The following is a 25,000-nucleotide window of genomic DNA, read 5'->3' on the forward strand; positions in this document are numbered from 1 at the left end:
GAGCGAGGTGACTTGCTCAAGGTCAAAACGCGTAGTGGCTGTGATTATCCTTATTATACTCTACCTTACGGACCCGAAGCACCGCTCTGCCACGCCGGCCCAATATGCGCGCGCGCACAAACACACACACACACACACACACACGCACAAACAACATAGACAAAGCATAAATGAAACAACCAGGAAATAAAGCACACTGTGTTCATAACCACAGGATAAAAAACAAACAAACAAAAAACGCAATCTCTTATTGGATTTCTTTTCATCTGTTCTTTTAACTACCATTTTTAACTTCTCTCTTCTTTTTTTTTTAAATATGGGTAAGCACTCAGCACAAGTAACGCATTATGGCGAGCACCGTGTAAGTGAATGATGACTTCAATTTCAGGACGATGCACACCTTAGATTCTAGATAAAAATTCGATTGTTGTGTGTAGTGTAGTGTGTAGTTGGGGGTAGCTTCCATGTTCTTCTCCAGGTGTCGCCGTGTTCGTGGTAGGTTTGCCAGTTTGGCATTAGGAATAATAAATCTTTGTTTCTTTTTTTTTTTTTAATACCCCCCCCCCCCCCCCCCCCCCGGTCTGTGACAGAAGGCCTGTTCTGTGTTTATAACATTAATTTAATCTATTCACCTTCGCCAGCTATGATACCCAGGGGATTAAAAAAAAAAAAAACACAAATAAGTATATTTAATCTATTTTACTGGTTAGGAATAAGTTTTTTTAAAAAAAAAAATATAGGTATATTACTAATTTATTAATTGATATTGCGATGTTCCAACATTTACCAATCTTTCTATTTGACATTCTGGGATTATAAAAACTCTTCTTACACAGTTGTTTGTTCAACGTGAGGGTAAATTAATCCGTTTCTTGATTACAAAATGTTAGTAAGAGACCAAATGTTGTGATCTTTGAATCTTCTTTTTACTCTATCTATCTCAAATTTACTTTCTACAAAAGCTTGCTAAAATTCAAATTGTGAATGTATTTCAAAAAGTAAAGATAACTGTTTTGACATACATGCACACATTTGCAGGTCTGATTATCGAACACAAACATGATCTTGATTAATCATTTTTGTAGGTAATTCACAATATATTGCGTTGCTCGAGAGTAGCTAAGCCTATTTCCATTACAACAATGAGACCATAACAATTTGAGTTGTCTGCTCTGAAACAAAAGGGCAGGTCGGCCTTTACCAATTCAAAGCATTCCTTTTCATTATGAGAGTGATTATTGTCCGTGCCATTATCTAGGGATATTGTTCTCTGGTCTTTGAAGATAACCCAGTCTACTGAAAACCCATTTTACATGAACATAAAATTTATTTTGTATTTGACATTTGCTGGTATTTTTCACAAATCAGCACTTATAATAATTTACAAGTTCACACCTACTTGGTTCATATCAATAGACTTTCCACAAAAACTAGCAACACATGTTGAAATTACAGTAACTCGATGACCGGAATAAATTATGAAGATTAACTTTCACTTAAATATGATTTTTATGCGAAGGATCAAACAACTTTTGTATTTTTAAAATACATCATTTTGCAACTTTTCGGTTGCTATTTTGGCACTTTAAAAAAATAGGATCTGGCAATCTTATCTTGACTGTGAAAAATAATTTGGCCATTTGTGTGTCGAGTGTCAAAAGAAGTGTGTTGATTCACGTTGTGTGATGTGTGGCTGTATTGCGTTCATTAGACTGTTAGCCTCGCCAGCTATTCATTCAGATGTACCAATGTGTTTTTACTCACAACTTTAAATAACCTATTAAAAAAAAACAACTTTCATTTCGACTGGGTACATTTCACTTTATTCAGCGGGATTATTGGTCGTTCCATTGCAATTATTGTAAACAAAGTGAGTTGACCTAAATTTCAGAATCTCGACCTCTTTTTCAGTGTGCCGTCGTGTGAGTTGTTTTGATAAGAATGCCGAGTGATTGCTTTGTTGTTGTTTTTGTGTGTGTGTGTGTGTGTGTGTGTGTGTGTGTGTGTTTTCTTTTAACGATCCGTATTCATGTACACAAGGAGAAACATTGGCATTTTAACCGATTCAAAGAAAACTAAATAAAGCGAAATAAAAAAAACCTAAAGAGTGCTTTGGGATAATCTCCTTATTGTCATTAGACCCCAGGAAGCGTTCAACCCCTACCGCTGGTCCAACCCAACTCAACGATAACAAAAGACATTAGGGTCATTGTCCAGACTCGGACTAGGTGCTTATTATACAGCAAGATAAGTTGATTAAGACTGCGGTTTTTTTATATTGTTAAATACCTACTTAAATTTTATTTATAACGTATCCAACTACCAGTATGACATAACAATTTAGATTCCTTGTAAGGTTAAAATTACGCAAATAATATTTACACTCCTTTGCAAATCAATTCAAGCCAAGCATTACTTTCCCAAACAATTAGTAAGTCAAACACCCTTCGTTGAAAATCCCTCGTTTACAATCTCACGAAGTTCGGTACTTACTTAGGGGGGGGGGGAGGTTGTCGGGTCGACTTCGTTTTCTATAAGAAAATATCCCTTTCCCAAATGATTGGAATCGGAACCAACAGTTGATTGAAGGCAAAAAACATGGACCTCTCTACTCTTTCAAAAGGCTCTTGTCACTACAGTCGCCGTCGACTCAAATTTTTCTCTTTCTCTCTCATCTCTAACTCTCTCTCTCTTCAATATCTTACTCTCTCGCATCAATACACTCTCTCTCTATACAAACCATTGCCAACAAACAAACTGTACAAATCACTTTCACTACACACCACCAAATCAATCATCACACACCACTACAACCACTGCCAACAACTATAAGTCACGAAGTAGCTACAGGCACTACACCAACATATTTCAAACGGACACCCATCATCAATCACTGTCATAATTTTGCAATCTCCTCCACACATTACGTCATCACATAACCATCACTACTACAGCACTCACCACAACATCATCATCCATTACCAAACTTCTACAATTCCTCCACCACACTATCATCGCCATCTTCTTATTACTATTACACTGCTACAACAAGCACATGCGCGACATACCTACCAACATCTCATACATCACTACCACCATTACAGCAACCACCACCAAGCATCATCGTCATCATCATAACCAGCACCGCCTCCACATAAGCGTTATTTACTGTCACAACTGCTACACGAGGCAACACGTCATTCGCACGCAGTACAACAACCACTACCACATCATCATTATCACCACTATCACAACACACGTTACCACAACCTACTCATCAATTGGCCTACCTACACTACTACAACAACCACTACTCATCATCCACCAACTTCACGACATACACCACACAATATCACCGTCATATCACTACTAGTAGTACTTACTACAACATACAACATCATCATCGCCATTATCACCGTTAATACGTGATCCTTCCACCACTGCCACAATGACTACTACCACCACCACCTCGTCATCATCATCACTACTACCATTACTACAACCATCACCATCATCATCACTACCACAACTTCTGTAACCATCACCACCACCACATACATCATTATTGTTATCACTACTATCACTACAACAGCCACCAGTATATTATTATCATGCATCAACGCTACCATTCATTTCTTATATTTTATACGTCACTATTAAATTGGTTTAGGAGCTTTACTTGATTTAAAACGGGATTTGGGATTGTGCCATATGTCTAAAAAGAGTGTGTTTTTGGATTCACGTGGTGTGTCTGTATTGTGTCCGTTTTCCCCTAGCATATTCATTCAGATTTACCAAGCTTTTTTTTACTCATAACCTCAAGTAAGCTTTTAACCACATTCATTTAGACTAGATCCACTTCATTTCATTCAGCGGGAATATTGATCATTCGTAATATTGAGCGTTCCATTGTAGTTGTAAACAAAAGTCTGACCTAATTTTCAGAATCTTGACCTCTTTATCAGTGGTTATTTGTGTGTCGTCGTGTGAGTTGTTTTGATAAGAAAAGAATGTGCCTTTTGTAAACAAGTGGTGAGCTTGCCATTTTAACAGATTCAAAAAGAAGCAAAATAAATCGTCTGAAGGCTGTGCTGGATATTCTCACCACCCCTGGAAGTGTCCAACCTTATCGTAAGTCCAACTCAGTGAAAGGGAGTCGGATCAGTGCTTCGGATCGTGGCCTTCGTAAAGTTATGGCCTGATACTGAACAAAAAAATTACGTCAAAATGCCAGTCTTTTGCCACAAAAGAAAACAAATAGTGAGTTGTATTCAATAGCTCAACCAATGAAATAACTTGTTTCCTTGAGCTCTACTAACGACAACTCACTAAGCGGTGCAAAAACCAAATAATGACGTCAAACTGCCAGTCCTTTTGGATTTCAGTATCGGCTATAACATAACGATGGCTACGTTCAGATTCGGAATTCTTTTGGGTGTTTCGAAACTAAATAGCCCTAGATATTGGAATTTTTGAGCCTTAAACTACTTTAAAATGCTCACTTGGGTTGGTATCTCCATTAACCAGAGAATGCTCCGAATGAGTATTAAAATGATGAGAATTTATTTTGGTTTGATGTTAATTTTTATAATACTTGTTTCATTCATCCCCGCAATTGATGGTTCACCCGTAACTAGGCATTAATCAATCAGAATATTTCCTACCATTTAGGCTACCCCATTCCGTCCGCTTGACTATTTACTATGTATTTCCTGTTAGGGCTAACCCACACCGGAGACTACGACCCGGCACTGTCGCCCTCTGCCGTCTTCCGGATAAAGACGTCGGGCACGGACAAAATACTAAGAATAAGAATAAAGAGAAGAGCCGCTAGACCTACCAATACCAAGCACCCAACGTCCTCTGTCGTTTTTTTTTTTTTTAATTCTTAGTATTTTGTCCATGCCGACAACTTTATCCGGAAGACGGCATCGGATATTATCAGACAACAGACCCCAGTTAACCTCGCCCATAATGGCCGAGACCATGAAACTAATGGGAATCAAACAAATATTCTCAACACCATGGCACCCAGAGACCAATGGTCTCTGTGACAGAGTGAACGGCACCATAAAAACAATGCTTCGTAAAGTTTGCTGAGAGAAACCCATCGATTGGGATAGATATTTACCAGCGATATTATTTGGGTACAGAGAGCTGCCACAAGAATCAACCGGATTCTCACCTTACGAACTCATGTACGGTCGTGCACCGAGAAGCCCAACCGATGTAAGATCTTTGCAAAGGAGAAACGCGTGAAGGAAATGAAATGAAGTTCGCATACGGCTACGTAAACAACCTAAAGGATAGGATTGAGTCCACATGAATGCAAACTAGCACAAAAGTCCGTTTGTGAAAACAATCAAAAATCAAAAACAGTTGCAAACCCCCAAAACTAAAAAGGACGTTAGAAAAGTGTTAGGTTTCCTAAGCTTTTATAGGAAATATGTGCCAAACTTTTCTGATATTGCAACGCCTTTAACAAACCTCACAAAGACTTCAATGCCAAACAAAATAAACTGGACAAATGAATGTGAAGAAAGCTTCAACAAACTTAAAACACCTGCATTTTATTACAAGAACATAACAGTAACAGTACACTAATGCCATGCCAGTATACAAGCAGAAAGCTCATAGATAGTGAAACACGATAATCAGTGATAGAACGCGAATGCTTGGGAATTATTTTCAGTCTGAAATCATTCAGCAGATATCTCTTACTGAAAACATTTGTTCTTGAATCGGACCACAAACCACTCACGTTCATTAAATACAACAAAATGAACAACAGTAGAGTTTTAAAGTGGAGTTTATTTCTGCAAAATTCCTCATTTTCAATATCTCATATTCCCGGTTGCGAAAACATCCATGCAGATTTACTGTCGCGATTGGTGTAATGCGTAATTTTGTAGTGTGTAGATAAAGGTCATCCAGTCAAACAACTGTGGCTGATTTTATCTTTTTTCCCCCTCCCTATTAATATTAACCCTTTAATAAAGCTCACTTTTGCGTTCGCCAGATTGATATGTGTTGCAGTTGCGTGGATGTAGATTTGCATCAGTCATGGTGATATTGACCATTTCAAACTTTAGTCCTGCTGTTTCCTACCTTCATTGATTGTATGATCGAGCGATTTGCGTCCATATTTTAATATTTCATGTATTTCAATCAATAATATCATTATCCTCATTGTTACATACTTATTATCATATGAAATACATTAAGCATATATCCTTCAGACTTAAGGATTTGATTTAATTTTTAAAAATGTTCCAATAATTGCATAATGATTGCATTATATTTAAAGCTGTTCCAATTTTTTTTCATTGGAGTATTATTAAATATTTAAGTGAAAAATAACTTCATTAATAAGGGTAAAATGACCCGTTTACATTAAGAGATAAGTATCCCGTCTCTCTTATTCATTTCATATGGTAATTTCCTAAAAAAAATTCCCTTACTACCCTTACTCATTATCCGTTTGTAAAATTTATTTTCATGTAATATACCATTTTAAAAAAGTGGGTGGGGGGTATCACGTTACTGTAGATCGAGTTTATTCTCAATGGTTAATTAGCTTTAGGCAACCATGAGTTGTTATTTTTCAAACCTGTTGCTATGCTATCTTGTGATGACAACACCTCTGAGTCGTCATATGAATACTACTCACCATGGTTATATAAACCCATGGCAGGCCGCCAAACGTCACTTACAGGGTTGATTGTGTGAAGTACGTTCGGGGCCGGAAGATAGCGAGGAATAGTGCAGGCTATTGTACTGTGTAAGTCCGTGAACGGGTGACCAAATCATGAATCATAGTACGGAGAAGGCAAAACTGTTACTATAATTTATGTCCCAATAAATGTATAACACAGAGAAGGCCGGAACTGTGTTATACAGGTCGGTACAGAATAAAACAAATATAACACAGGAGACCAAACACTGTGTTGTAAAATATCAAAAGCTGGTCGGTCGATGACGAATTCAAAAGCGACATAATATTATGTCGTAATATCATATCTCAGTAAAAGAGTGTGATAATAAAAAGGTGCCAGTTAAAAATTGAGTCGGTCAAGTCTTTATCCAGATCCAAAAGGATAGTGCAAAGTCCTGTACGTAAAACACATTTGGGAAGCACGGTTGTTGTCAATATTTGTTGGGTCGTGATCGGTATCAAGTGAAGTTCTACACATCTTCATGAAAAATCAGAGTCAATATTACAGGGGAACAAACCCGAGATGACAACAAGACAAGATTTGTTTGTGTGTATTGTATTGTCTTTATATGTTACTGAATAGATACCTACGTTTTATTTGTCAAAACTTTCATTTTTATTATTTTACATTTTATTTATCTATTAAAATAAAATTATAATTTAATTTAACCAGCAGACTTGTTTAATAATTTAAAGCTTTTGTGGGGACCTTTTGTAAATTCATTAGTCCGATTGTAGTTGAAAATATCTTATATAATTTTAATGTCATAAAATCAGTGACAATCGCCTCACCCTGACATCGTTTAAGCTGCTCTTCCACTTTCTGTTGATCATTATATGGCCTATTTGACTTTCTGTTTTTCCATCTGGTGATTTCTTGGTCAATTTATGAATGTTTTTATGTGGGAAGAAAGTTCCACCAATAATGAGGTTGTGTTCTTCACAAAATTCTGTTAGTCTATATTCATTGTCGTTCATTACCCCTATGCCTTCCTTTCCAACAGATTTGATTTCTTCTTCAACTGTATTGTCGAATCTCCCGTTTAGGTCTCCGATGATCATGAGCATAATATCGTGTCTTGTTTTTTGTTTTCAACAGCCATTCTTAAAATATCAAATAATTCTTCCTTGTTTTCTTCATCTGCATCCTCTGTGGGTGCATAACATGTAAGGATTGAGAGTTTGGTGTATTGTGAGCTGTGTATAGTGTATACAATTCTTTCATTTATAGGTTTCCATTTTAACAATGATTTGTTGTTTTGCATGGCTATCAAAAGGGTAACACCTCTGTGTTGGTCATCCTTTCATGTTGACCAAACGATCAGGTCACCATTGGAGAGTTAGGGCTTCCCAGCTCCTGTCCATATTTCCTCTGTTGTGCCCAGCAAATCAGTCTTGTAGTTCGACATCTCGCGCGGGACTTGTGCCAGTTTTCCTGTTGATAAAGGGTCCTAACATTCCAACAAGAAACATTGAGATTGCGTATAGGTGACAACAGATCCGCAATCTGGTCGGGGGCGTCCTCGCCGGTAGTGGATTTATGTCTGGTTTCTATTTCTGTAACAGTTTGCTTTTCATGAGGTGGGTTGTTAACCCCACGCTCAACCCCTATTCCTCGAGGGCCGGTGGATTACACTTCGTCTGATCTCTCCCCTTTTCTCTCTTATTGGAGGTCTAAAAAGGTGATAATCCGTCGGGAGGGAGGACCAAAATATACTTTATTTTAAATTTCGAGTCAAAACTAAAACAACTTAAAGGTTTATTCGACTGGTTTTAATAAAATATGCAATAACTGACGTAATTTTCAAAAGTGTATGCACTGTATGGTGATTGAAGAAATGAAGGCTCATTCTATACGATAATGGTTGAGAAGGCATCCATGTCAATAGCTTGACATGTATAGCAACAGGAAGTCACAGAGAAACCATCAATTCAGGCCGTAAATAAACTCAGTTTTCTATTTTTAGAATTCATTCAGACATAATACCAGTGACACATTTTTATTCTCTGCATTACAGGAAACTGCTACTACCAAAACAGATTAGACAAACTAATAATATGTACTAACCACTTAATTGATAATGTGCACTTGGTTGATGTCAGAAAGTAAATCACTTAGTATGTTTGGGTGTGTGCTCGCGCGTGCGTATGTGTATAGGTGCGCTTAAAGTGTTCGTATAGTGATCGGCTGTTTATTGACATAGAATGTTATAACGATAGGTCCTTTTCAACGTTTCCCACCATGACAGAGTATCTTCATCGTCAGGTGAATTGTTATTGAGCATCTTAAGTTGTTCGCATTATAGCTCTGACTTCCAGTGTATTACACAAGATACATATTTGATATCCCAGACTGTCAATAATTTTATAACAAGATATTAGACATATATAATATTATGTGTCTTTATAATGGTCAGGTGTAGGGAAAGTGAAATCTGGTTGGGGGTTATGTGGCTTAGCTTCAACTATGGTAACACGAAAAATGAAACGAAATGAAAACAGGTTGATTCTTAGAATTATTTCAGAAAACGGGAAGAGACATTGCTCTGCTCTTGTGTGGAAACTATGTATTACATTTCGTTTCTCAAGGCTTAACGCAATATTTTGCTTGACTCGTATTGATTCGACCATATTTTAGTACTAGGTTTCTTTGTGTATTAAATGTCTATTGCAAGGTTTTACACCCTCCCTTCCAATTCGGTGTTGCTCCTACCACATCTAAGGAGAATAGGTTTTACTGGGAATGTGTTAAGGTAGGGGGCCCGAATTACGACACTGGCGGCCCTAAAGTCGACACTCTCAGAGAACCTGCTTTCAAACCTGTTTTTTAACTAAATTTGTTTTCCGACACAAAAACCTTTTTTAAAAAACGGATTGAACATTTTTTTTCATGCGTAAACTTACGGTTCAGGATATCCGCTTCAACACCCTCCATTTTGTAAAATGTTAAGGGCTGGCCCTAATTTCGACACCCTTCAGGAAAAGTCGGTGTTTTTGAGATTTAGAAACTTCTGATTTGTTAAAAAAATAAGTATCCTTTTATTCCAGATACCTTTTCTGTTCGACCTATGTCATATGTCTTGCATTTGAGTCCCGAATCTAATCAAATACTGACTAAAACACACATTCTACACACTGTTTAACATAAGTGCAAACCTCATGAAGGGGATGGCGTCATTTCAACACACATTTTCAGGTTAAATTTAGCAACATATGCAGAGGCGGCACCGTCTGCAGATGAATGGGGTGTTCAAAGCTATTAGAATTTCTATTTATCGATGCATATATCTAAATTTGAACCACCGCGTCTATTCGGTGTTGTATCGGAATTATAGGAAAACCCGACGACAGAAAAAACAAAAGCTGAGCCTAAAGTAATCCTTTAGAGCCAATCAGCTCATGGAGCCGGAGTTTATCTCGGTTTCTATAATGTGAAACGGACAATAGCAATGACTTGTTATCCTTTGGATAGGACACTAGTCTATAACAAAGTACTTTCCGTCAGATCTAACTGACCATTTACCCAATCACTGCTGTGTGGACAGGGGGATCAGACAAAATCTATACTCGATCACGGTCTCTTTGCGAGCGAAGCGCGTGTTCTACCAAATGAGCTATCGGGACCCCCGAGCTAAAGTAGGTTATACACAATAATAATAATAATAATAATAATAATAATAATAATAATAATAATAATAATAATAATAATAATAATAATAATAATAATAATAATAATAATAATAATAAACTACATCCATTCTCTCCATTGGGCCAAATCAATCAAATCAACTTTTGTGATTTCAACTTCAAAATCAATGTTTCACGCTGACATAACACCGCATTGAGACAGAGAGTCCTTAATGTCTCTGTTCACAGTTAAATTACAAAGAATCCTGTGTCAAATGATTGAATATTGTGGCCATTCAGACGTGTGTGTGCGTGTGTGTGTGTGTGAGAGAGAGAGAGAGAGAGAGAACAAAAAGAAGAAGAAGAAGTAATAATACATACTTAAGGACAAACTATCTCATTTGATTTCATGATTTATCATTATCATGAGGTAATAATTTAATATATTGAAATAAGAAAGAGAAAAGAGCAGCGGACCGTTTACCCAAGTTAGGATACGCCACTGCGTGTGTAGAACTCGTGACGTAGGTGTCAAAATTAGGGCTACCATCAGAGAAAAATTACATCCTCAAAAAATGCAAATTGCGAGCGTAAATGAAAAGGTAGAACACATTAGAAATCATTTATCTGTTTGATGGTATAAACCGCGTGTCGAGAGCTTCAAAACAAAAGAGCGGCAAGGTTTTAAACAAAGCACACCAAAAACATGGTCACAGACTGTCGAAATTCGAGCCCCCTACCTTATTTGATGTTTTTAGTGCACATAAAGTAGTCTGTTTACATATACTGCTGTCGGAAGTTATCATTGTTTGGTTCAAAGCGACAAAGAAAGAAAAAAAATTACAAAAGTTTGCTCTTTCTTGTTAATTATAAACGTGTTTAATAGGAATACACTGCCCACAATGTTTATTATTTATTACATGTTTATTTTAAGTGGGCGTGAATATATACAGTGTTTACTTGGATAAATGATTTATATGTATTTAAAAAATTGGTTGTATTCAAAATAAGGATTATAACCACTAACTGGATCGATTCAATGCAAATACGCCTACTTCCATCTCATTGTCATACTTGCTAAACGGAAGGTTGACATACAGCCCACGTGTTATAAATGATGGCGTCTGTTTTTGATTGATGGGATTTGACGAATAAATTTGAATTTTCGATATCATCACGGCTAATCAATCTCGAATCTCATAATGCACGCAAACCATCTTCATGGCATCGTGACCACAATGCAAAATTTGGTGACTAGTGTTACAAAATATTATATTTTCCAAATATATAAGATTCATGATACGAAAATAAAAATAGGACTACTGTGACTATAACCACATTACATGAGCTGAGACCAATGAACATCGTTTGTCCACCCTGTGGTGCTCATTGATGGAAAGTAGAAAATGAAGCTTCAATAAATTATTCATCACGATATGATCGGAACGTTTGTTAATGTTGGTAGCAAGTCTCCATATATTGTACATATATTTCTTTCAACAATATTTATTCCAATGCCTTAAAGTGAAACTTAGCGAAACACGGGTATTTTGCTTGTAATAAAGGAAAGATAAAAGCTGTCAAGGACCCGTTTTTATGAACGCGGACCAGCGTTTAGTCTCTGACTTTAGTCAAGGACTTGAACAGTCGGGTTTTATATGAGCTGACCAAGCAAGTCCCAGACTAAAATCCCGGCACCTTCGGACTAAGTTTGGCCAATTTTTAGTCATTTGGTGAGACCGGACTTCAAGCGGAGTCTGAGACTTAGGATACAGCACAGCGTCGACAAGATAGCTGCTATTTTTAGATTGAAAGAGCTTCGATTCGGAAGGAAAATACGTCGATTACGATGACAGGGGCAAAAATTGTCCTGTTGCTATTGAGACTGGGTTTAAAAACTGTAAGATAAGTGCAGGTCGTCAAAAGTACACATTTTGTGAGTAAAAACCTTTAAAAAACATGATCTAATCGGCTCGCGAGTTGCGAGTGAACGGAGTCTCAAAATCAAAGTGTTCGCTTCAGAGAACAACCAAAAAAAAAAAAAAAAAATTATGAGAAAGTCTTGTGGAGATAAAGGTTATTCTGCTGGCATTGTACTGAGCCCGCGGTTTTTTGCAAAAAAGTATTTCAAAATTTTGCAAAGAAAATGATGAATTTCGCACAAGAAAATTAAGTAAATTTTGTTAAAATTTTGCAGGTTTCTAAATATGTTGTATCACACCTAACAACTAACTAGACCTACAATGCAACCCATGTATTATAATATCCCCGCGGAATTACGCAATTTCAAACTCAAAATTGCGCAAAATTATGAGACAAAAATGGCAAATTTTGCCAGAAATTATGCTGATTTGGAAATAGGCTCAAAGTTGGGAAAATAAAATTACAATAAAAATCTTCATCACCGCGGGGACGCAAATTTTGCAAAAATAAAAAAAATAATTTCTTGTCAAACATTTGCGAAATGTGCAGATTTTGCGGTTGCAATGCAAATCAGATAATTGTCCCAATTATTGCAGCCGCAAGATGTGCAAAAAAACCGCGGGGCAGATTGTAACTAAATGAAATAATGTGATTCCTCAGAATTGGCCTTTCATTGGCCTAAATATATAATTGACAGTCGACCATGGACATCATTGTAGTCTGGTCAGTCGACATTCAACATCACGTGATTTGATTCATCATGGCAAAAGTAAGTTCAAACATGAAACAGAACGAAATCTTAGCTCTACCTGATGTGTTGCTAAGTTCTTCTTTGGAAATCTTTTGGGTTGAAAGTATGAAGGCTTTTATCTTACCTACCATCTTGTACTAGAGAGCTTGATGCTCCCAGCTCTTAATAGCCGAATTAATCGCCGTCTTTACAACGTCCACTTCTAGGCAAATGCCAAGCTAGTCGGACTAGAAAACATTCCTAAAATCCGTTTTTTAAGTCACTTGCTCCGCTTAGGCTTAAGACTAGCAAGTCATTTATCAGACAAGTAAAGGACTAAATCTAGTCCGCTTACATAAATTTGGTCCCTGATGAGGGCATTCAAGAAGACTACAGTTTTAATTGCTAAAAAGGCTACCAAGAAGTTCTTATCTTGTAGCTTGTAATGCAAATATAAAATTAATTTAACTAATTTTGATACCTACGTCACGAGTTCTACACACGCAGTGGCGTATCGTAACTTGGGTAAAGGGTCCACTGCTCTTTTCTCTGTCTTATTTCAAAATATTAAACTAGACCGAATTTAAAGAACAAAAGCAATCATACTAAATAATAATATGATATTATAACACCCCTTTTATAGTCTCTAATAGGAATAAATGGGTCAAGCTAAAATGCATTAAAGGCCGCTTATGGCGTAATCGTGTTATAGGCTTAAACAATTTAAATCGAAGGCCAATGTAAACAGTCATTTATCGAAAATTAATGACTGATGATCTTCACCTTTTAAAATGATTTTCCGTTCACTGCGCCGATCGGAAGTTGTATTGAATTAATGACTTTTGACCTTCGCCTTTTAAAATAATTTTCCACGCTCCGTACAGAACTGAACTCTCATTGAGTTGGGTCACAATAACTTTTTACGCCACCTAAATAATAAAAACAACGAAGGGGAATAATACGTAACAATGTAATTTTTGTTTTGTTTTGTTGACACTTTAAACTTGATCGAGATCGTCTAGAATCTAATCTCGACTTACATGAAAGTTATATTATCTTTTCTCATATTTTCATATTTACTGACTTAAACAATGAATTTATAGAAAATTGTACATCTAGAGTGTTATAATATAGAATTCGACCACCATTGCTTTTTTAAATAGGAAATTGTACATATGGATTGTTGTAATACATTTTTTTTTGGACCAAAATTGAATATTTCGTAACTTCGGAGACAGCGTTCCGAAGGTCGGGCTCATCCCTCGGTCCGAAAATCCAATAACGGTCAAAAACTTATATTTTTTGTCTTAAATTCCTATTTTCTGACATTCTGATTCCGCTTTCGGAATGTGAAGGATTTGGCATGTCTGTGATGATGATGATGATAATTATTATGATTGATTCTCACTCTACTTACGACTTACCTAACGCTAAACCGGTCTGGTGGAATGTCTACGAGATCAAGATTTTCCTCATTATTATCTTTTAATCCTGGCTCCTGCCCCCCCCCCCACCCCCTCTCCGCTCTCTCTCTCTCTCTCTCTCTCTCTCTCTCTCTCTCTCTCTCTCTCTCTCTCTCTCTCTCTCTCTCTTTGAGACACATTTTCTCAGATGACGGGGAAAGCTTTTTATTTATTTATTTATTATAGCAATATCGGCATCATTCATGAAATGATAAAGAAATATATACATTTTCTCTTATTACTGATAGTCATATTCAGTGGTGGACTTGAGCCAGGAAACTTGGTTTGTCGGACGCCATTGTTCAAGATTGAGGGAGTCGAAGAAACAAAAAATTCTTAGACTGATCTTCAGATGGTTAGAATGGGAACGAATCATATTAACAATGTTGAATAAGAAGCTCTCGGGTCTTCTATATTTTGAACTTGGCCATAGCAACCTAGAGAGGATTGAACTTGGCGTATCAGTAAAAGATTATCAAGTCGTTATCAAGTCCATTTTACTGACAGAGCTAGAAATCTGGGTATTTACTTTGACTCGACCCTTTCCATGCATTGCCATATCGATAATGTATGCAAGACTTTATATGTCGAACTCAGAAGAATTTCACAATTGGCTAATTTTTTAGATCAAAAATCTATTCAAACCCTCATTTCTTCCTTGATGTTTTCTAGACTTGATTACTGTAATATGCTCATGTATTCTATTCCAAATATTGTCCTAGGCAAACTGCAGGGCATTCAAAATCAAGCGGCAAAATTAGTTTTGAAAAGGAAAAAAGTGATCATGTCACACCTTTGTTTTGGACTTTACATTGGCTCCCTGTTAGATTTAGGATTACATATAAAATTGCTGTAATGTGCTATAATCATATTAATGAAACTTCCCCTGCCTATATATCAGGTCTGATTAATGTTTACACTCCCTCACGCTCTTTAAGATCCAACTCTCAATCACGATTATGCGTTCCTAAAAAAGGATCTAAGACCTATGCTGATCGTGCATTTATTCATGCTGCTCCCGCTGTCTAGAATTCTTTACCATTCAGTGTTAGGAGCGGGGTTGTGGATTCCCAGTCATCTTTTAAAAATAAATTAAAATCGCATCTTGTGAGAAGCTCACTAGATTAAATAAAACATCATTTTAATAAGATATACATTTGTTACATCAAAATTCACATGACATAATATTATAATCTCGTGATTAAAAATGTCGTGATATGATTTTATTCAATAATTCATGTAAACATATATTTTTCGCCTCTGTATGCATATGCACGTTTTGGTGAATGTGCGTGTCTTTGTGAGGGTGTGTGTGTGTGTGCGCGCGCGCACTTGTATAAATGGGTGTGTGTACAAAAATGTTTTAATGATGTTTTACAATTTTGTGCGCCTAGTCTAGAGCTGTTTTGTCAACGGGATTGGGCGCTATACAAATACAAATATATACAAATAAACTTTATTAATATCTGTAGATTCTATTATGCTGTATTGACATAGATATATTACGATAATGATGCAATAATCATATGTCAGGGTAGGTGATTGAACGGCGAAGAGTAGGAGTAATACTGTAGGAACTCGTTATACCGCCGCGTCTGGGACTTCATCGAAGTTGGCAGTGTAATGAATTAGATACTCCCGTTACGTGAATGTAAGCCTTCATTTGACAGGGGGGGGGGGGGGGGGGGGGTGTTGCTTATACCGAACTGAATTGAAAGAAAATCGGAATCTCACGTTAACGGGCTTGCTTCTCGTCAGTTTTATTTATGTATTTATTTATTTAAGTAATTGATTTATTTATTTATCCGTCATGTCCACTCTGGTTTGATTGGTTGGCTGTCTGAAATTATTTCAGGCGAAATATACAATGCGGCAGATTAGTGCATCAGAGAGTAGCTAGCAATTATTACATATTATTATGTGATCTGTTTTATACTACCAGAAACGGGAATAACTTTCATGTTTCTAGTTTCTAGTATTGTTGGGAAAGAACTATTTAAAGATAATCTGGCATGGTAAACTTTTCTTTAGGAGACAGGAAGATGAAATTACCATCTTTAGACATGTACGGCTATACGACAGAACTGCCAACTCCTGGATTTTCATGGAGTTTTTCCGCTTAAAAAAAGTCCTGAAGCATCCTGGCAGGAGTTTATAAAGTATGTTTAATTGGTGATTTAGTGACGATTAATATGAAACTACATTCTCCACGTCGGAGTAGGAGATAATATTTTAATTATCTTTCTTGGTCCATAACAGTTTAACTACCATTCAACGTACACGAAGCATGTCATAAAATACAATACGACATACCATTGATAAACGGAATACATTAACGAAACTAAAACGTTGTCTTAACTCACTCAACCGTAACACCGACTATATCCGTAATTTACCCGGGGTTCCTTTTACCCCATGCCTATTTATTACATTTTTCTGAGACAAATTATAGGCGTATCTAGTATCAAAGCTAATGTTTTTAGTTTTTACATGTTAATGATAGTTGAATAAAAATATCTAGGCACACGCTCATTTTTAATACATTTTTTTTCCAGTTTTGAAAAGTAGCAAAAATCTCTAGGATTGAATGAGTTAATAACCATCGGAAGTATAACGAACCAACACACAAAACTCTGTGTTACCTGAAGGTTTATAGTTTGGTTAATACAGTTTGTGAGAATTACTCATAAACGTGGGGGGGGGGGGGTGGGGGGCAAAAAAAAAACAATATAAAGATCTGAGCGACGTCAACTTCATTCTATCTATACATTTTGTTAATTTTCTTTCAAAATTAATAAAATTAATGATTTTATTGTTGAGAAGGGTTCCATAAGTCTACATGAAATGCACGTTAAACTAATAGGTATGTAAGTTCCACGTTCGTTTTTATTATCTTTTTATAAATGACATACATTTGACAATTTCCAGTCCTCTGGAGTTTTACCTGCTTATAGAGATCTGTAAACGATATGAAAAGGGGACGGGTTATTTGTGTTGAAATCTCGCTGAGAAAACGAGGATGAAGATCACCATGACCAATGAGTTTTGTTACATTAAGCGATAATAGATTTTCAATAATAATTATATTTTTCCGAAATAGAAACATCAGTAATAAAGAAGAAACGAAATTGACGTCACTCAGCTCTTTATTGCTTTTAAACAGCCATTTTTATGAATAGGTATATTGTTAGAAGATTTTTTTTCTTGATTTGTTGGTTTTATTTAACATTTTTCTCTCTTTCATGCATTTTGCCTTCAAATTATGTAAATTATTGACGAAAGCCTATATAAACTTGAAACTGAAACTTAAAGTCTTACGTCCTAAATATGCGGCTATGTGGCCTTGTGAATCGGAAGGTCCTGGATTTGAGCCTCGCTCAGCGCACAGTTGAGCCCTTGGAAAAGGCTCTTTTCACATTCTCTCACCGTACTTAGGTGTAAAATGAGTAGCTGACCGTTAACATTTCAGCGTTATCTCTGTCTGAATAAAAATGTAATATCGCCTAACGGCCTCATGTCACGTCCTACATGTTAAGTGTTGCTGTTGGCCAGAGACTCCTTTTAAAGTGCTTTGAGTAGGTATAGTGGATATTGCGCTATATAAAAGTACTTAAAAAAAATAAATAAATAAATATATATATATATATATATATATATATATATATATATATATATATATATATATATATATATATATATATATATACACACACACACTATTACGTATCACAAATCTTGTATTTTCTATGATTAGTTATTTGTCACAGTGTAAGCTATGGGTTTAACTTTGTGCATAGAGGCTTTTAGCTTCTTTTCAAATCCTTGATATAAATATTCGCTTTCCTGTGTATAGATAGTATGCGCTTGGCTAAGAAGCTCATAACATTGCCATCCGGAAGTATAACGGACCAACACACAAAACTGTGTGTATCCATGAACGTTTATAGTCAGGTTAATACAGTTCAGTGAGCATTACTCATAAACGCGGATGGCAAAAAAAAAAAAAAAAAAAAAAATATAAAACAATAACAAAGACCTGAGTGTCGTCATCTTCGAACTATCTATATGTTTCCTTCCCAAAGCTTGTTATGCCGTGTCGCGTAAATCACATTAATTGTAACACACGATTTATGGTTTGTTTTGTTTTAAATTATATCAAATATTATATTTGGCCGTTTTAGAGACCTGTGAATATTTTTTAAAAAAGTAGAAACTGATTGTTGGCTCTGCCTGATTTAAGAAGTTTGAGCGTCCTTCTTTATTTTTTTAAGGTTTAAAGACTACATATCATTCTTAACATTAATTTCTATCACAATTTGACTCTCTGCCTGGAATGACTCCACCACAATGAGTGCTCAATATTCATTATTGTGATTAGAATCAAACCCGTCGGGTTAGTTCACGCATGACTTGTCTCTTTTACTACCACCATCTCTTCTGGAAATGTGTGATTGGCTCCAATATTCATACCTCGCCCAACACATACTCGCTGTGTAGAGCAGTTAACCGACCGCTTATTAAATTATTTGTAAAGAGCACCAGGTTCGTCCGATAAGATTTTAAACTGGGCTGATACAAGGCTTAGTGTCAGTTGATACGTATTTAGAGGAAATATCCATGTGCATAGTGTGTTCATAACATCATCTAGTGTTAACTGTTAATCATAACTTTTATCATTGATTCGTGTTTTCATAATTCATCGTGATATTAGGAATGTGTCACTGTATGATAATGATAATGATAATCTTACACATAACGTGTTCTTTCGTTGCTTTAAAAAATAAATTAAAACGGGGATTGATATGTTTTAATTTAGCATTTTTTTTTCAAAACAGAACCGATAGTCAAGTATAAGCCCTACACCCGGTTTTGAGACATGACACAGAACTGAGCACAAAAATGTTTTAAGTGACCGGTTTTTCATGCCTGTGAATTTGGTATCGATCAATATTGTTCGAGACTGGCTTGTTGTCTGTGATCACAACTATTTAATGCTATGTATACTTTTCATTTATAGTTATAGGATTGGAAACTATCCAAGACGAAACCTCACAGCCATATCAATTGAGATTTAAGGGGAAAGTAAAAAATTTAAACACACAACAAATACAAAATAAACAAAACTAACTCTCACCTCCTCCCAAAAACAAACAAACAAAACAAACCCTTAAAATACAAAAGGTAGATAAACCGCAGATTCCTATGTTCGAGATATCACTTATTTCCATTTTCAACATCTTTTTTTAAGAAACCGTGCATCCTCTGTTTGTAAAAGTTAAGCTTCGCTGAGTGTGTAGGAGTCTGAATTATCCCTCTCGACTTTGTTGTAAATTTGTACTTTGCTAAAATCAGTAAACAAAATGGCTAGAGTGATGGGCTAATTTGTGTGTGTAGTTGTTTTATTTTATTTTATTTTGTTTATTTATTTTTAAAGGGTGAGAAGGGGGGGGGGGGGAGCGATTTCACATTCATTTTAGCTAAATTTGGGAATCTGTCGTCGTAGTAAAGGAAATTAATTAATGATAACAGTAATACTGATAATAATAATAATATCAACAACAGCAACAACAACAACAACAGCAACAATAATAATAATAATGATAATAATAATAATAATAATAATAATAATAATAATAATAATAATAATAATAATAATAATAATAATGATAATGGTAGGTAATAATAATAGTAATAATAATAATAATAATAATAATAATAAATAATAATAATAATAATAATAATAATAATAATAATAATAATAATAATAATAATAATATGATAAATAATAATAATAATAATAATAATAATAATAATAAAAATGATAATGATAATGATAATAATAATAATAATAATAATAATGATAATAATAATAATAATAAAGGAGAGATTTGTGGGAATTCACCATAAGCTATTCCTATTTAGTTGTTCATGTTTCCCCCAAGATTTACATGCATGTGCTTTTGTGCTTTTACAGAGCCAAAATACATTTCCAATGTCAAGACCGGATCCTTGGTGACAATAATTAATAATGGACAACAAAGCTTACGTCAACGAGGGCAAAGATGACGAGATGGTATGTCTTCTTTTGTTTTAATTTCTTTGACATGCATTTGTAAATTGATTGTGATAGGGTAATTGTTTATCTGGATTGGTGATGATGGGTATTTGTCTGTGAAAATGATGATGTTAGGGTAATTCTTTGTATGTTGTTATGATGATAGGGTAATGATGGCATTTTAACTGTATATATGAAGTGATGATGATAAGGTAATTTTTGTATGTGAAGTTGGAGATGAAAAGGATTTTTTTCACGTGAAGTCATGATGATAGGGTTATTATTATTATTATTATTATTATTATTATTATTATTATTATTATTATTATTATTATTATTATTATTATTATTATTATTTTATTATTATTATTATTATTATTATTATTATTATTATTATTATTATTATTAAGAAAAGATAAAAATAACAAAAAAGAAAATGTGATATTAATGTTCTTTAAAAGAAATTTTAATTTTTTTCATGTCAAAACAGCTTAATTTATAAAATTCGCAAGGTGAAAGTTGTTCTTATTTTATGAGGTTCATAAAGGTTTGGAATTTAAAGAGGCAGATCTTGCATAGGGAAGTTTTTTAATTCTCGTTTATATATTAGTTTAGCTTTTGGCTTTTTGGACAAATTTATTGCCATTTTAAAAAAAAGCGCTGTGGGGGGGGGGGGGGGGGGATATCAAACTTTGGGTTCATTCTTTCTAGCATAACTGATATCTAATGAATAAGCAAGTTAGTACGATCATACTTTCAACTTATATGTTCACATCTGACTGATTACACTATATTCGTATAACCTTGATATTTAATATATTGCTTCACTTGTCAGTTAGATAATTCGTCATGCTCTGCAATTCAACATATTATTACTATCCTCCTATAAAAATGATCTGACCGAATTATTTTCCATGCCATTTTCAGTTAGAACAAACTTTTTGCATCTATTTAAGCTCTCTGAACTGCATATTATTTTATCGTTGTTGTTTTGGTTTTTGTTGTTTTTTTTGTTGTAATGACGATGATGTTGATGATGATAAAAACAATTATTATTAGAGAGTGATTATATGGGCAATATTGCCCTCATAGCCACAGGTAAGAATTATTTATTTGACCAATGTGTCTAAATCATAGGGACAGGGTTTATCGGGAAATAATAAAGTCTTTAAAAAACATGATAAAACAGTAAACAAAACAAAAGCAAACACCAAAAATTTTTTACAATTTTAAAAACTCCAGAAAAACAAATGGTATACGAATACTAATAATAATGATAGGTACGATGTATTACTAGAAAATAAAATGACCTCCTGTTGGTTCGAACCGGATCATCTAAGTTACAAAGCTAACAGCTTGACCACTACATCACGTCACTTCTTGGCTAATGCCATTTTTAATCATGCTGCTCTTAATTTCACATATATTCTTGTATAGTTAAATTTCAAGGCAGTGTTGTGCAGTCAATGGGCGCGATCTGTATTCAGGTTTTCGTCCAACCAAGTCATCAATCACATGATTTGTTGCTCTCTAACTATTGGATATTTGTGAACAAATGTAAACACGCTGCTTTGTTTATGAAAGTTGTAAACATACCAATGTGTTAAGCTGAACAAAATGACCAATCGTGTTGTAAGAGATTTCAAAAGATGTGAACTCTTTTCGCTATTTCGGTCACTTTGAGGACATATTCCAATGTGGCCAATGACCCCAAGCACATGAAAAAGTAATATAGATCATCCCCATTAACAATGGTGCATCATCATCATCATGTAGTTCCATATCTGAAGCAGACGTCGGAGGTCATCTTCCGCCGTTGATCTATCTCTTGCCAATTCTATTAAAGCAGCGCCACCTTTCTCAGCTTCATCTGTCCAGGGTCTTATCCCTTTCAAATAAGTTATTCTTTGTCTTCCTCTTATTCTTTTTCCATTCATCTTTCCAGTCAAGGCGAGTACTTCCAAACCAGGGTGGCGGATAACGTGTCCTAAAAATTCCATTTGGCGTTTGATGATTTTTGTTATCAGTGATCTTTTTCTGTTTGCCATTTCTAAAATTTCTTCATTTCTTTTCCTTTCCACCCATGACACCCTCATCATTCTTCTGTAAAACCACATTTCCGCTGCCTCCAGTCTTTTAACCATGGTCTTGTTTATGGTCCAGCTCTCACAACCATATAGCAGCACAGACAGTACATAGCAATCCAGGACTTTGATTTTTGTTTTCATGCTAATATACCTGTTTTTCATAATTGTATGCAGCTGGTTGAATGCATTCTTCGCCATGCCTATTCTTTTCTTTATTTCACAATCTGATTTTCCATGGGATGTTACATTGAAGGCTAAATATTTGAAACATTCAACTTGTTGTATTGTGTGTCCTCTGCTTGTTATTACACAGGCTGGTGGGTTATTATTTTTAGATACCGTCATACATTCTGTTTTAGATATATTCAGTTCCAGTCCCATATTTTCACTACTCCTGACTACAACATCCAGTAATTCTTGTAGTTCATGTTCAGATTCTGCCAGTAGAACCGTATCATCTGCATACCTCAGATTTGTTACATTCTTTCCTCCAATACACACCCCCTTCTTATGTTCGATATCTCTTAATATCATTTCACTATAGAGGTTGAATAAATCTGGAGACAAAACACACCCCTGCCTAACTCCTCTTCTAATAGGTGTAAAACTGCTTAGCTCGTTGTCAACACGCATTGCTGCTTCTTGTTCCCAGTACAAATTCCGTAATATTCTTAAATCTTTACCATCAATGTCCAAGGATGATAGAATTTTGAATAGTTTTTCGTGTTGTACTTTATCAAAGGCTTTTGAATAGTCGATGAAACACATATACAGATCTTTATTTACTTCAATACATCTTTCCATCAGCATTGATAATGTGAATATTCCATTTCTGGTACCCTTGTCCTCAACAAAACCAAATTGCATCTCCCCAATTTCAGGTCGTAGTTTATTTCTTATTCTTAGTAAAATTATCTTCAAAAGAATTTTTGTGAGGTGGCTCATTAGGCTAATAGTTCTGTGTTGTTCACAATGGTGCATATGTGTATAAATAGAAAGATGGTCCCATCCCATTCTTCCGCTTACCAAATCCCGTAACTTCACTGCGCGTGTCCGCCATCGACGATAAGACCCTCACTTTCGGGAATTTCCCTTGTTCATCATTGCCGCTTACCGTATTTCTTTAGTTTTTGCGATGGTTTATCCCATGGTTTATTTATCTCATTCGTGCAATCCTTCATTTAATATAATTAATTTTAAGATTTGAAAAAAATAAACTGGAGGGAGGGAGAGATAGAAGGGGAGAGGAGGAGAGAGAGGGGGAGAAAGAAAGGAATAAGAGAGAGAGAGAGAGAGAGAGAGAGAGAGAGAGAGAGAGAGAGAGAGAGAGAGAGTGCGTTATAGATAGAATGCGCTTGGCCAAGGAGTTCACAACATTGCCATCCGGAAGTATAACGGACCAACACACAAACTCTGTGTAACCATGAACTTTTATAGTCAGGTTAATACAGTTTAGTGAGAACAACTCACAAACGCGGATGGCAAAAACAATAACAAAGGCCTGAGTGACGTCATCTTCGAACTATCTATATTATCGCCCCGCTGCTCAGCCAATATGTTACTATTTATAAATCTATGCAATGGTGTATAATATCAGGATATTGATGCCTGACTGGATTATGTATTATTATGATCTACCTCGATTTTATACTGTTACAGTAGTAGTTCCAATAAATAATTTTTGTTTATGATCTTTTAAATAAATCTATTTTTGATCCACTGTATACTTTGGATATGATGCAAGGCTGATAAATTGTCTTTTCAACATTGCTTTCCATTGAGAATATTACGAGTAATAAGTGCTCGTTTGCTTATTATGGACAAACATCATCATAATATAATAATAATAATAATAATAATAATAATAATAATATAAAATATATTACCCAACTAATGGCAATTTGTCATTTGGTTTAAAATGTTTGAAAGTTCAAATACAATACATAGATAGATAGATAAAATTACATTAATAACATAGTATAGATAGTATGCAGATGACGTCACTCAGGCCTTTGTTATTGTTTTTGCCATCCGCGTTTGTGAGTTGTTCTCACTAAACTGTATTAACCAGACTATAAAAGTTCATGGTTACACAGCGTTTGTGTGTTGGTCCGTTATACTTCCGGATGGCAATGTTGTGAACTCCTTGGCCAAGCGCATTCTACCTATATAAACATCAAAATGATAAATGATATCATAACAGTTTCGAAAACTCAAAACATACTCTCTCTTACTAACACGAACACCTCCACACACCCCTACACACACGAACACACACACACACACACACACGCACAGAGAGAGAGAGAGAGAGAGAGAGAGAGAGAGAGAGAGAGAGAGAGAGAGAGAGAGAGAGAGAGAGAGGGGGGGGGGGGCAGGCCTGGAAAGCTTGAAAAGTTG

The 25,000-nt window shown here is 35.4% G+C and overlaps 1 protein-coding gene across 10 annotated transcripts in view; it reads left to right on the plus strand.

Moving 5' to 3' along the window:
• The window catches only part of LOC144970869 (polyamine-transporting ATPase 13A3-like), an 80,608-nt gene that overhangs the window by 13,911 nt on the left and 41,697 nt on the right, over positions 1-25,000 (plus strand). For 2 of the 10 annotated variants that reach the window (XM_078910986.1, XM_078910976.1), the window contains exons 1-2: positions 1,643-1,870; positions 20,433-20,531. In XM_078910986.1, coding sequence (XP_078767112.1) covers positions 20,487-20,531 — 45 coding nt within the window. In that variant the 5' untranslated portion in view covers positions 1,643-1,870; positions 20,433-20,486. Of the gene's footprint in view, positions 1-1,642; positions 1,871-3,945; positions 4,132-18,810; positions 18,852-18,905; positions 19,001-19,025; positions 19,045-19,065; positions 19,182-19,320; positions 19,396-20,432; positions 20,532-25,000 lie in introns of those variants that run through there. The other 8 variants (XM_078910979.1, XM_078910984.1, XM_078910977.1 and 5 more) reach the window with 8 other exon arrangements.

The sequence above is a fragment of the Berghia stephanieae genome, chromosome 4 (assembly GCF_034508935.2).
Source record: "Berghia stephanieae isolate SIO BIC M18660-M18661 chromosome 4, UCSD_Bste_1.3, whole genome shotgun sequence".
In the NCBI taxonomy this organism is placed as follows: Eukaryota; Metazoa; Mollusca; class Gastropoda; order Nudibranchia; family Aeolidiidae; genus Berghia; species Berghia stephanieae.